Source organism: Ornithorhynchus anatinus, chromosome 2 (assembly GCF_004115215.2).
Source record: "Ornithorhynchus anatinus isolate Pmale09 chromosome 2, mOrnAna1.pri.v4, whole genome shotgun sequence".
Lineage (NCBI taxonomy): Eukaryota > Metazoa > Chordata > Mammalia > Monotremata > Ornithorhynchidae > Ornithorhynchus > Ornithorhynchus anatinus.
In genome coordinates, this window is record NC_041729.1 from 31,786,068 (window position 1) to 31,800,663 (window position 14,596).

Here is a 14,596-nt window from a genome sequence, read left to right on the forward strand (position 1 = left end):
CCACAGCGGTGAGTCCTCCCGACAAAATTATTAACCTTATTTCCCAGGGCTACCGGTCAAGGGGAAGCCCCCTCCGAGAACACAGAGCTAGCCACGTTACTCGGCTCAATCGTGTTGGTCCCCAGAATTCCCCTTCACCCCAGGAGGGCCCAAATTGAGCTTTCCAAACTGAAATTCGTCATCGTTACTTGTGGTTTTCCGGCTACTTAGCGGTCTTATCACATCTGAATTCATCAGGGAACCTTGGACACCAGCTATAATACATCACGACTGACAAACCTAGCAGGATCACCATGCCCAAAAGATCCTTCTCACCTGTCAGGACAGGGTTTAAGACCCCCCAAAAATAATTTTCTCCTAAATTTCCAAATTCTCTAAATCCTCTCGTCATCCCAATTTCCACCTGCACCCCTACACTGGTCTTTTCTGCTACCATCACCTCACCCTCACAGAAGTAGCATGACATAGTGGATAGAGCATGGGCCTGGGAGCCAGAAGGTCACGGGTTCTAACTCCAGCTCTACCACTTTTCTGCTGTGACCTTGGGCAAGTCACTTCACTTCTCTGGGCCTCAGTTACCTCCTCTGTAAAATGGGGATTAAGACGGTAAACCTCACTTGGGACGGGGACCGTGTCCAACCCGATTTCCATTAAGCACCCCAGGGTTTAGTACAGTGCCTGGCACATAGTAAGTGCTCAAAAAACACCATTATTATTATTCACTTTTGTACGGATCCTTATATTCTGCCTCTTCTGCGTCCTGTAATTTATTTTAATGTCTGTCTCCCCCACTAGACTGTACGCTTCTTGAGGGCAGGGATTGTTTCTTCCAACTCCATTATATTGTACTTTTCCAAATGCTTAGTTCAGCGCTCTGCACACAGTAAATGCTCAATAAATACCACTGATTGATATTCCAGGGACACTATCACCCCCGCTAATCACTTGATGAAATCTCCCTAGACTGAAGATCAGGAAGCCCAGATTCTCTTCCTGACTTTAAAGAAGTCAGCTACCCTTTCTGGGCCTCAATTTCTCTATTTATCAAATGCGATGGAACTAGCTCTTCCTAGCTCACAGGCATATTATGAGAGTAAATGAGATCACATTCATGGAGTGTCTTAAGCTTCTTTGACATAGATGTGAGCCCCTTGAGGGACCAGCACTTAGTACAGTGCTTGGCACATAATAAGTGCTTAATAAGTACCATAAATGATGATACTAGGCCCTCTGGTTGCTTGGGATTAAAATTGGATTTATCATCTCAAATCCAATCAAAATAAAATTCTCCTTTCCAACCAGGACTCCTCCCATCAAAGACATCTCCCACCTGCCTCCATTTGCTCTCTTCTAGGCTTGGCTGGCCCCTTCCAGCAACATCCAGGCCCCACAATTTGGGGGAGGGGGGTTGCAGATCTGAGCCAGACAACACCCAAGACCAAAACCTTAGGTATAAAATAATAATAATCATATTGGTATTTGTTAAGTGCTTACTATGTGCCAGGAACTGTTTTAAGCACTGAGGGGTGGATACAAGCTCAGGCCGGACACAGTCCCTGTCCCACACAGGGCTCACAGTCTTAATCCCCATTTTACAGATGAGGGAACTGAGATACAGAGAAGTTAAGTGACTTGCCCAAGGTCACATAGCTGGGATTAGAACCAAGATCCTTCTGACTCCCAGGCCTGTATATGTCCACTAGGCCACGCTGCTTCTCACGCTAAAAGGGTCACCTCCATACTGGAGTAGCACCTTTGGCATTTCTGGGTTCCCCTCAAGACAGCCTGGCCACTCCAGAATTCTGACTTTCCTTCAACCCCAGGATTGGTTGGGGGTGGGGGGGGGAATCCAGGATGAACGAAACTCCTATAATACGGGTCCCTTCTCATAATCTGTCCAAAGTATATTCTCTCTCTGCCTCCCCTGACGTCTACCCCGACACTACTTTTAACCTCCCCCATTTAGCGCTGATTATTTAGGCCATCACCCTGTACAGAAATATTCCACACCCACCTCACACTGGTATTCAGGCTTCCAGCCACGGCTCTTCCAATGTCTTAGACTCTATGCCAATCCTCCCCACAGAAGAAACCACTTCTCCAAGACGTTTACAGATATCTCGGCATTTCCTTGTCATTCGTCACCCACAAGCGAGGCAGAAACTGTCACACTCACAGATATGTGTTTGTTGGCTGGGCATAGACCAGATAACAATATAATGTACTCTCCCATGCTCTGCACATAGTAAGCACTCAATAAATATGATTGACTGGGTGGACCAGAGTGAGAGAGATGGGTTGAGCAGGAAGGATTGATTGAAGTGAGGGGGGAAGGGGCTTGCCATATCACTCTCTCTTGGGTTGAGCTGATTCTGAGCCAGCCTACTGATGGAGCCCTTCAGGGCCGAAAGGAAGCCACTGGACTCTTACAGAAACCTTGAATCAGAGATCCCTTTAATAATAATAATGTTGGTATTTGTTAAGCGCTTACCATGTGCCAAGCACTGTTCTAAGCGCTGGAAAAGATACAGGTTAATCAGGTTGTCCCACGTGAGGCTCACAGTTAATCCCCATTTTACAGATGAGGTAACTGAGGCACAGAGAAGTGAAGCGACTTGCCCACAGTCACACAGCTGACAAGTGGCAGAGCCGGGAGTCGAATCCATGACCTCTGACTCCGAAGCCCAGGCTCTTTCCACTAAGCCACGCTGCTTCCCCTTTAGTGCAGAGGCACATTCTCACCAGAGGCAGGACTGACTACCCTACTTGACTAGATCCTGAAAGAGCAAATTCCGAGCACTGGATTTTCCAAAAGGTAGACCTCCAAACGTGGCTTAGTGGAGATAGCACGGTCCTGGGAGTCAGAAGGACCTGGATAAACTAATCCCAGCTCCACTACATCTACTATGTGACCTTGGGCAAATCACTTCGCTTTTCTGGGTCTCAGTTACCACATCTGTAAAATGGAGATGTAGGCTGTGAGCCCATTGCAGGACAGGGACTGCGTCCGACCTGACTTGCTTGTACTCATCCCAGTGCTTAGCACAATGCCTGCCACATAGTAAGCACTTAACAAGTACCTCAATTATTATTAGGCCAAAGGGAGCCCCCTTAACTCTTTCATGGTGAAGAAGCAGAGATGAAGAGAAGCAGAACAGCCTAGTGGCACAGTTCTGGGAATCAGGAGACCTGGATTCTAATCCCACTGCACCAATTGCCTGCAATATAATAATATAATAATAACAATGATGATATTTGTTAAGTGCTTACTATGTGCCAGGCACTGAAGTAACCCCGGGGGGTGGAGGGAGGAATACAAGCAAATTGAGTTGGACACAGTCCCTGTCCCTTGTGGGGCTTACAGTCTCAATCCCCATTTGACAGATGAGGGAACAGGCACAGAGAAGTTACAGTGACTTGCCCAAGGTCACGAAGTAAACAGATGGCAAAGCAGGGATTAGAACCCATGACCTTGTGATTCCCAGGCCCTTGCTCTATCTATTACTCCATGCTGCAAGGTCTACATGACCTTGGGCAAGTCATTTATCATCTTTATGTTTCAGTTTCCTCATCTGTGAAATTGGGACTTTATATCTGCTCTCTCTCTCTCCCTTAGATTGGGAGTTCCATTGCTGGAGAGGAACTGTCTTCATTCAGATTATACTGTAGCAATGCCGGGCTCAGTAGAGTGCTTGGCACATAGTAGGTGCTTAACAAATTCCATATTTATTTTTTGGATGAAGATTGCTGGCCCTGTTTTCTCCAGCTGTCTCTTGCATGTTCCCTCTCTGCTGCCCCATGGCCTCGGGGATACCCACCTTCCCTCCCCATCAGTTAAGCTCCCCTGCCTCACAGACCTCGGGTCTGACAATTATGACTGTCCCTGTGTCCCCCTGGATCTCTGGGAGCAGCTAGGGAAGCAGAGGAGAGCAGATCCCGACAAAGCAGAGACGGTGAGAAAGAAAACAGTAATAAGACCTTTTTCCACTTTCAGCATGGCAGAAGATAGACAACTGAAATTCAAAATACTTTCTTACCTAGCTGGAAAGTCCAGCCCATTTTTGCTACATTTCCAAATGACCTTAGCACCAAGATAGATGATCCAACAGCCGTTTAGGAAATACATTTTCTTGGGACCATAGGACTGTCACATTTGAAAGTAGAAATGGCAAAACTTTTTTTGCCTCCGACCAAGGTGGGAATTGCTGAGAAAAGTATTCTATGAGTTGATGATTTTTTAAAATAACATTCTCTCTTGGATATCTCTCCTCTGATTAGTGGGTCATGCGCTTTGGAACTGATGGGTAATCATGAGTGTTAGAGAAGTATCAGAGAAGCAGCACGGCCAGTGGAAAGAGTGTGGGCCTGGGAGTCAGGTCTGGGTTCTAATCCCAGCTAAGTTCCCTAGCTGTTGTGTGACCTTAGGCAAGTCACTTAACATCTCTATGCCTCAGTTTCCTCATCTGCAAAATGGGGATTCAGTGCCTGTCCGCCCTCCTATTTAGATTGTGAGCCCCATGTGGGACCTGATTATCTGTATCTATCCCAGCGCTTGACACATAGTAAGTGCTTAGCAAATACCCAAATACCAGGATTATTATTATTATTACACATGGAAAGATATTAGACGAACCTGTCAGCCTTTTAGTCACTTTAGGATTATTCCTTGCAGTATTCTTTACTTCCTAAGTCTCTTTCAAATGTTTCAAATCCTCTTGCTGCCCAAAGCCTGGGAGTATTAGTGAAAGCAAGTACTTTTGATGAGTAGTGGTTCCAACTTCCCAAGAAGGGGACACAGACATTTGTGTCTTTAACAATTTATTAGCAAACTATTTTTGATACTTTAGTCCCAGTAATTATGTTGATGGTATTTTTGTTTTAATAATAATATTAATTATGGTATTTGTTAAGCGCTTAACTATGTGCCAGACCCTGTATTAAGTGCTAGGATGCAGACAAGCAGATCGAGTTGGACACAGTCCCTGTCCCAAGTGGGGCTCACAGTCTCAATCCCCATTTTACAGATGAGGTAACTGAGGCTCAGAGAAGTGAAGTGACTTGCCCAAAGTCACACAGCAGACAAGTGGCAGAACTGGGATTAAAACCCATGATCTTCTGACTCCCAGACAGGAGTCAGAATGTGCCAGAATGACACATATATGTCACATATATGTCTGCGCAAAGTACCCTTTGCGCAGTGGATGTTTATCAATTCGTATGAACAATTCAATCATATTTATTCAGCGCTTATTGTGTGCAGAGCACTGTACTGAGCCATTAGAAGAGTACAATATAACAGAGTTGGTAGCTACATTCCCTGCCCACAACCACCTCACAGTTTAGAGACAAACATTAATATAAATAAATCATAGATATGTACTTAAGTGCTGTGGGCCTGAGGGTGGGGTGAATAAAGGGAGCAAATCAGGGTGACACAGAAGGGAGTGGGAAGAAAGGAAATGAAGGCTTAGTCAGGGAAGGCCGGTAGGAGGAGATATGCCTTCAATAAGGCTTTGAAGCGGGGAGGAGAGTAATTGTAATTTTCTCAGGGTGTTGCCTGCAGAACTAAGGATGGTCTCCCCGAGTGTAGGCCATATTGCTTGTGTAAAATTTCCCACTACAGGTGATGGGGGAGACCTCCAATGATTGTAGTTCTTTTAGAGAATGATGGCCAGGTGAAGGATGGATGGATATTACAGAGGGTGACAACCCCCCGTTCCTCCCAGCCTCTCAGTGCCAGTGTTGGAGACAAAGGAGTGGACTGAACAGTCTGTTCTAGGAATAGTAGTCCACGCTTAGGTTCTCAAAGAAGTTGCCCTAACTCCAACACTGTGGAGCTCCCTCCTTTGCTCAGAAATGTCCCAGAGATGTATATTATGGGCTCCCTTTCCAGAAAGGAGAATCTCTGGTGGTCCGATCATCCCGAAGGAGAGATGATATAGCCAAGAAGTCTTCCTTCTGTGGTCAACTCAGCCTCTCAAGGCAATTGTGCCAGAGTTCCCAAGGACCCCCTTTCCTCTTCACTGGTTTGCATTATCCCCTCCAGGAACTGCTTCTCAGGGTTGATGCTGGATTTTATTTTTTGTTTCTTTATTTATGGTATTTGTTAAGCACTGACTGCGGGCCAGGAACTGTACTAAGTCCTGAGGAAGATAGGCGCTTACAGGTTGGACACGGTCCCTGTCCCACGTGGGGCTGTTAATCCCCATTTTACAGATGAGGTGACTATGACACAGAGAAGTGAAGCGACTTGCCCGAGGTCACCCAGCAGATAAGTGATGTCAGGATTAGAACCCAGGTCCTGCTGACCCCCAGGTTATCAGTAGGGCACTCTCCCTACCCGAAATGGAACCCTCCAACACTTGGCTCCAATTATCCCTTCTGCCTTGGGCTCTAGCTACTTGACTTGCTCATTCTCAATCAGCTGAAAAATGAGCTGGCAGAATTAGTATAGAAAATGGGATCCACAGACAATCCATAATCTTTAGTTTAGGTAAAACCTGCCACTTTCCTATCCATCAAACCTTTCCTAAGAGTGGTAAATAGTAATATGGACTGATTCACATTTAGGCTTCTCTCCAGTGATGGGGAATTATAGAAATACTTTGGAAGCTAAAGGCTTGATTTTTTAAAATGGTATATAAGTGCTCACCATGTGCCAGGCACCATCCTAAGTGCTGGGGTCATTACAAGGTAATTGGGTTGGACACCATCCCTGTCTCATATAGGGCTCACAGACATAATCCCTACTTTACAGATGAGGTAACTGAGGAACAGAGTAGTTAAATGACTTGCCCAAGGTAGCTTAGTGGATAGAACATGGGTCTGGGAGTTGGAAGAACATGGGTTCAAATCCCAGCTCAGCCATTTGCCTGCTATGTGACCTTGGACAAGTCACTTCATTTCTCTGAGCTGCAGTTCCCTCATCCGTAAAATGGGGATTAAGACTGCGAGCCCCATGTAGGACAACCTGATTAGCTCGTATCTACCCCAGTGCTTAGAACTGTACTTGTCACATAGTGAGCACTTAACACATACAATTAATAAAACAAGACAAAAAAATGAAGGAGCTGGGATTAGAACCCAGATCCTCTGACTCTCAGGCCCGTGATCTTTCCACTAGGCCATGCTGAAAGGATGACTGGGGTATCTTCGATGACCAAGATCTAGACTAACTGAATTAGAAAAATGAGCCTCAACAATCAATCCATCAGTGGTATTTCTTGAATGCTTACTATGTGCAGAGAGCACTGTACCGTGCGCTCAGTAGCATACAATATAGCAGAATTAGCAGACATGTTCCCTGCCTGTAATGAACTTAGAAACTAGAGGGTAATAATAAGAAGGAGCTTGGCGTAATGGATAGAGCACGGGCCTGGAAATCAAAAGATCATGGGTTCAAATCTCAGCTCCGCCACCTGTCTGCTTTGTGACCTTGGGCAAGTCACTTCATATCTCTGGGCCTCAGTTCCCTCATCTGCAAAATGGGGATTGAGACTGTGAGCTCCATTGGGACAGGGACTATGTCCGACCCAATTTGCTCGTATCCACCCCGGCGCTTAGTACGCTGCCTGGAACAAAGAGCTTAAAAAATACCATAATTGTTATTAATAATAATAATAATTAAAAAACGACTCCATCCTTTCCTTTTTCTTCTTTCATTCCCTTTATTCCTTTATCATAACTAGTCTCACCAGAATTTATTGAGTTGGACTCAATTCTCCACATTCATAAGGTTCGCATGTTTGCAAAACTAACTCTATAGTACTAGGCTATTCTGACCCTGGAGAGCACTTTCTTTCAACCTCACAGGGTGCTGTATCCAAACAGGCTCCCCATATCACCCCTTGACCCCATCAATTGCCCAACAACGGTCAAGCCAAAGCTTTCTTTTCATTTCCAGATATGCCTGTAGTATTACTGGTAATAAGGAGCTGAGTTTATTATAATGAACTGGATCCAGTTTTAAATCACTAGATGCAGTGCCTTAACTATGTCTCTGAACTTTGAACTTTCTCTCTCCAAAATCCCCAAGGTATCTTTCCTTTCCAAATACTTCACTCAAGAAAAAGCAAACGTCTTATCGGTGGAAGCGCTGCCCGGGAACCGAATATGTTTGTCAAGTGTTAGCGAGTCTTCCAACAAACCGTCTTAATGAGATATTCACATATTGTACAAGTAATCATTAAAATTCCAACACTGCAATTTAAAACAAAGGCAACGTTGGAATGATGGTTTGGAAATTCTTTGCATACAGGCTAGATAATGAGTCAACCATTAATTTCTGTTTGTCAGCGTGGGTGTCTACATAGGTCTTGCTGCTATTTCATTCAAAATTTATCCTTTTCTGCCTATGGGTCTTTCTTGGGTCATGTGGTCTCTATGGCTCCCACGCACATGCACTTAGGAGGATCTGAAATGCTGTCTGGACTTCACACTCAGGTTTAACTATTTATGTAGTCAAAGGTACGTATTTGCAAGCAAACTAGAAAACCCCCAAATAATTTTTTCAATATGTCTTTTCAACAACAAAAAACTCCTGTCGGCATAATGAAAGTCTAAAATTTCATTCCTTCTTTAAGCGAGCAACCTCTCACGTTCCGTTGCAGTTAACGTCATATGAGATTTCTACAACGGCATTCTGGGCCAATTTTCATTGCTAATTAAAATGGCCACAGATCAAAGTTCAAAGCACTGTTGTTAATGAAAATGAATTCTTAGTTGTATTTCAGAGATGACTCTGTTGACTATCCTGGGTGCTACGAGAATTTTGCCTTGAAATAAAGCATCTCTCTCTGAAAGACTCAGAGCATTTTAGAGACTTCACCTCCCTGATTTTCACCAATTCCTCAAAAGGGTTGGACGACTGGAAGAGTTGATCACCTAAATTATAAATATAAAGAGACTTCAAACCTCAAAGTGGTAATTCATTCAAGGCAACAAAATGCACAAAAGCCTTAGGGTCCTTAACTAGGAGTCTCTAGACTGCGAGCCCTTTGTGGGTAGAGATTATCTCTCTTCTGTGGCTCAGTGGAAAGAGCCCGAGCTTGGGAGTCAGAGGTCATGGGTTCGAATCCCAGCTCCGCCACTTGTCAGCTGTGTGACTGTGGGCAAGTCACTTAACTTCTCTGGGCCTAAGTTCCCTCATCTGTAAAAATGGGGATTAACCGTGAGCCTCACGTGGGACAACTTGATTACCCTGTATCTACCTCGGCGCTTAGAACAGTGCTCTGCACATAGTAAGCGCTTAACAAATACCAGCATTATTATTATTTATTGCTGTCTTGTACTTTCCAAACACTTAGTACAGTGTTCTGCACACAGTAAGCACTCAATAAATACGACGGAATGAATCAGTGAATGAGTCAGGAAGTGTGAGGTCTGATATCACCTCTTGCTCCCGATTCACTCTGTCTGCCTTATCCAGCATCCTCAGGGAGAGACTTTCGGGAGTTCAGGCATAATAGTAACGCTGTAGGCACTGTTTTGAAGAAGACCTAGAGCTCCCTTATTTTGGCAAAGAACCATTTTATGCCTAGCTAGAGAGGGTCAATATCACTCTGTTGCCCAGATCATTTTTCTACAGAAACGTTCAGTGTTTCCCCACTCCCCGAGAACCTCCGGGGGTCGACCGCCCATCTCCGCATCCAACCGAAACTCCTTAACATCAGCTTTAAAGCACCCAGTGGCCTTGCCCCCTCCTACCTCACCTTGCTGCTTTCCTATTACGACCCAGCCCGCTCACTCTGCTCCTCTAACGTCAACCTACTCGCCGTACCTCGCTCTCATCTATTTCGCCACCGACCTCTCACCCGTGTCCTGCAACGTCCTCCCTCTTCATATCCTACAGACAACTGCTCTTCCCCCACTTCAAAAGCACACTGAAGGCACATCTCCTCTACATGGCCTTCCCTGACTAAGCCCTCATTTTGCACTCCTTTCTGTGTCGTCCTGATCTGCTCCCTTTACTCACCCCTCTCTCCGACCCAGAGCAGTTCTGTACATACCCATAATTTACTGATTTATACCAATGTCTGTCTCCCAGTGAAGATCGGGGTTGGGGGCGTCTACCAACTCTGTTGTATCGCACTCTTCCCAAGTGCTCAGTACAGCTCTCTGCACGCAGTAAGTGCTCAATAAGTACGATCGACGATAATTATTTTTTTTGTTTTGATGGAAGTAAACATGACTCAAATTTCAGGGCCACCTAGCAGATCTTAAAAGCAGACAAGAGCTCTAGCCAACTCCACAGCAGGTGTTTGAGTCGGCTTATTGTTCTATTGTACTCTCCCGAGTGCTTAGTACAGGGCTCTGCACACAGTGTTCAATAAATACGATTGACCGACAGACTGATTGTAACGTGCTTGTGGCCTGCTTGCCACCTCCACCCCTCTAGTAAGTGCTCAGTTATGCCTGCAGATTTAAGAGGCATTTTCCTCTGGATTGGTGGATGACTCATTATTTTAACAGTGGATTAAAGAAGCTTTTAGCTTCAAGTCCCAATACAACCCAAGATGGCGGGGACCAAAACTAGTTTTGTCAAGGTTATTCTCTGGTCCAAGGGGTGTGAGCTGCATTATCTATATTCCCACTTGACTCGATTTCCCAGGCTCCCAGCCGAAGCCCCCAGAATGAATTGATGGGGTGCCTGAACTCTTCTTATGCCTACTCTGGCTGCTTTTCAGAGTTTGTATTACTTTGGTGTGGAAGAAGAAGAAGAAGAAGAAGAAGTAAAAGAAAGCATTTACTAAGCCCTCGCAGAAATAAGACAAGGTATTTAGAAATGATTTTGGTCTCAAATCACCTCTACTCAGATCTACCTTTTATGACAAATTGCAGGGGAATCAGTGAGAACTACAATACATCACAGACTATTAACCTAACAGTGAAATTAATGTTCATTTTAGACTCACTCAATGGTTAGTCATAGGAATGTGGGGGATTTGATGTTATTGGCCATGCTTTACCCAGCCATTATCCCCTCGTGCTTAGTTCCTATCACTTTTCAAGGGTAGAATTGATTTCTATGGTTGAACCGTTCCATCGCGTATTCCGGGTCTTACGAAGACAAACTGGAAGGCGGAGGGCTTTCGCCGGTGAGAACGCTTTAAAAATCAGCCTCCCCTACCTGCAGGGGATAAGCTGCAATTTACACAGTTGAAGAAAGAAGGCTTTTCGCCACCGCTACCTAAAGACGACCACGCGATGATGCGATATTATTCTAGCAAGTTAAGGCATCAGCTGCTGCGCTAAGTGCATAGGAGAGATGCACAGAGTGACAGGAGAAGCAGACACGGGGGGACCGCATCTAAACGAAAAGAGGTGTTTCATCGCTGGGTGACAGCTAACGGGGGATAGGAGGGGGCCTTACGCCGAATGAATCATTCAGATATATCAGCCAACGGATTGACCCATTAAACGGCAATTTTTTGAAGAATCACGTCTTCCAAGACATTCTTAAAGGACTGTCAATCTGCCTCATTCTGAGCGGGACAGGTGTCTTGGGTTACGATTCTCATTCAGGTGCTCAGTACAGGGCTTTGCACACAGTAAGTGCTCAACAGATACGATTGAATCGACGAACTAGTCGCTCTGATGTTTCTCTAAACGGTTGTGTGTGTGTGGTCGTGTGTGTGTCTGTGGGTTAAGTAATTGAGACAGGGGCTCATGGACACCCTTCCCTTCTCCCTTCCAGCAGTGCATATTAGAGGAAAAAAAATGAATCAACAAACTTGGAAGCCTCTTCCTCGGTATTGGTACATTCAGCAACAGCAGCCTTTCGGCACGACGCTGGGAATTCCCAATAACGGCCACCCGCACGCCCCAGAAAAAAGGGCCTGGCTCTATCAGTTCAGAAAGGGTCACATATGGCGGGGGGGGGGGGGGGGGGGGGGGGGCCTGGCAGATCCAGCGCCTCTCTCGCTTTACCTGGGCCGTGTGACTCTTTGGCGTCCTGAGAGACTTCTCACTGGATCCGAAGACCTTCCACGCAGCCCATCGCTCTCGAGAGCGGCCTCCTTTTCGTCATGATCTGCCTAATCGTTTCTATCGGCATTCATGCGCCGCCCCATAAAGTTTTAAGAGCCTCTTGCCATGGCTAAAAAAAGCTTTATAATGGAAAGGTCTTAGCAAGGAGTTTCTCCTGTCTGCTCTTCTACATCAGCTAACAAGGAGTCTTTGGGAAAGATATACGTCTGGCCTAGATTCTCGATTGTAATTTAGAAGAAAACTCCCCCGGTGTTGCAGCTAAAACACCGTTTTGAATTAGAAACCATGGAGACACCAGTTGCAGGGACCGATGCGTCAATCTGACAGAGCTCGAAAGGAAACGCATGCCCCTCGTTTGAAGAAAGGGAGGGGGAGAGAAAAATCCCCAACGAGCTATTTCCTGTATTTTCGTTAACTTTTCTTCTGCATAATGAAGCTCGGCTTCATTCTACAGAAGGCCCTGGGTGGCCTACGCTGTGGTCCAAAATAGATAGCCGTAGAGTTGCGAGGAGCACCGAAGTTCCTCTAAACGGTCGTGTGTGTGTGTGTGTGTGTGTGCGCGCGTCTGCGTGTTAAGTAACCGAAGCAGGGGTTCCTAAACAACCTTCCCTTCTCCCTTCCGGCAGTGCATATAGAGGGCAAAAAAATGAATGGACAAAACTTGGAAGTCTGCGGTGCCGAGCCCCAAGTAGGAAAGAGAAGACGCCGAGCTACCAAGATCTCAGGGTCCGTCCTCGCAACCCGACCGTCCAAAACGCTCCCGGAGCTGTCCGGGTGCCGAACCGTGACATTTCTACTCCCCCCCATCCCCTCCTTCCCCGCTCCCCCGCTCCCCCGGTGGGGACGGTCCCGTGGGCCGGCCGAGCCAGCCCGGCTCTAGCCCTCCCTTCCTCCAGGACCCTCGGACAGAGCTGCGGGCGCGCCCTCGGCCGCAACCCCCCCAGCCCAGCCCGGCCCCCGGCCCCCGCCCAAGCTGCCCGTCCCCGGCTACCCTGCTCCGCCAACCCTTGTCGTCCTCCACACCGATTTGGATGAAGAGATGTGCAGGCACCACCTCCTCCTCCTCCACCTCCTCCCTTACTTCTCCCCCGCCTCCGCCGGGTCCCGCTTCCTAAAGGGAACTCTCTCTCCCCATTTCTCTTCCCCCGCCCCAACTTCTCTCTCCCCTCTCCCCATTGCTCTCCCCCCCCATTACTCTCTCCCCCCCATTGCTCTCTCTCTCCCCTCTCCCCATTGCTCTCCCCCCCCTCCCCATTTCTCTCTCTCCCCTCTCCCCATTGCTCTCTCCCCTCTTACTCTCCCCCCTCTCCCCATTGCTCTCTCTCCCCTCCCCCCATTGCTCTCTCCTACCCCTTCTCCCCCCTCCCCCCATTGCTCTCTCCTACCCCTTCTCTCCCCTCCCCCTTTGCTCTCTCCTACCCCTTCTCTCCCCTCCCCCCTTTCTCCTCTCCCCCCGCTTTCTCCTCTCCCTCCCTCTCTCTTCCCTCCTTCCCCCTCTTTTCTCTCTCCCTCCCTCTCTTCCCTCTCCTTCTCTCTTCCCTCCTTCCCCCTCTTTTCTCTCCCCCTCCCTCCCCCTCTTCCCTTTCTTCCCTCTCTCTTCTGCCCTCCCTCTTTACCCCCTCCCAACCTGTTCCCTTTCCCCTCTCCCCCCTTTCCCCTCCCTCTCACACCTCTCTTTCCTCTCCCACTCTCCTGTCCCCCCCCTTTTTCCCTTCCCCTCTCCCCTCCTTTCTCCCCTCTCCCCTTCTCTCCTCTCCCCCAGTCCCCCCCCCACCCCCATTCTCTCCTCTCCCTCCTCATCTCTGCCCCCTCCTTGTGCCCGGCCTCTCCGGGTGCCGGTGTTGGGGGGCAGGGGGAGGGAGTGGGGACGGAGGGGGGGGGGGGTTTCCTCGTCCCTAGAGGAGAAATACCCACCTTCCAGGCAGCAGGTCCTCCAGAGCCCGGAGTGGGTCAGGACTTCCTCGTTCTTCCTACTGGTCTCATTATCACTTGTAGATTTAGTCCTGCACACGCCTCGGGAATACAACCAGTAGTCTGTGCCCACGGCGATGGTCATTAAGCTAAAGGCGGCGAAGGCTCCCACGGTGGTGATCAACATCTGGATACTTCGGTCACACATCCTCATAATTCTTCATGGTATTCTGGCAGATCGGGGGGGGGGGGAGGAGGGAGAGGAGGAGGAAGAGGAAGGGGGGAGCGAGAGCCGGGGGGTGGGTAGGAGGGGCGGGTCGGGGGGGGGGTCACCCGGCCAGGAGCCGGGAGGCCGGTCCGGGGGCCGGAGCTGACCGGTACCTCGGGCTACCGTGCAGAGAGAGGTTCGGCCCGTCCCGGGCTCCCCTGGGCGTCATCGACGGGCCCTGGCGCAGGGCCGGAGCTGCTCTCCCCGCGACGGAGTCTCATGCCGCCCCCTCCCCGGCCCCGGCCCCGGCCCCGGCCCCGGGGTGGGCGGGGGGGTCGCGGGCTGGGTCTAAGCCCCTCCGACGGGTCCGGCCGAGGCCGGGCCGGGCGGCATCGCGGCCGTCCGGGGGCCGCCCCCGGCCCGCCCGAGGGGAGGGGGGGGGGGCCCGGCCGGAGACCCCCAGAGTCGGGGCCGGGGGCCCGGCCGCCT

At 48.5% G+C, this 14,596-nt stretch overlaps 1 protein-coding gene across 2 annotated transcripts in view; it reads right to left on the minus strand.

Moving 5' to 3' along the window:
- Positions 1–14,157, minus strand: part of CACNG3 (calcium voltage-gated channel auxiliary subunit gamma 3) — a 137,953-nt gene extending 123,796 nt beyond the window's left edge. For both annotated transcript variants that reach the window (XM_029058832.2, XM_029058831.2), the window contains exon 1: positions 13,903–14,157. In XM_029058832.2, coding sequence (XP_028914665.1) covers positions 13,903–14,113 — 211 coding nt within the window. In that variant the 5' untranslated portion in view covers positions 14,114–14,157. The remainder of the gene's footprint in view (positions 1–13,902) is intronic.
- Positions 14,158–14,596: the final 439 nt, after the last annotated feature.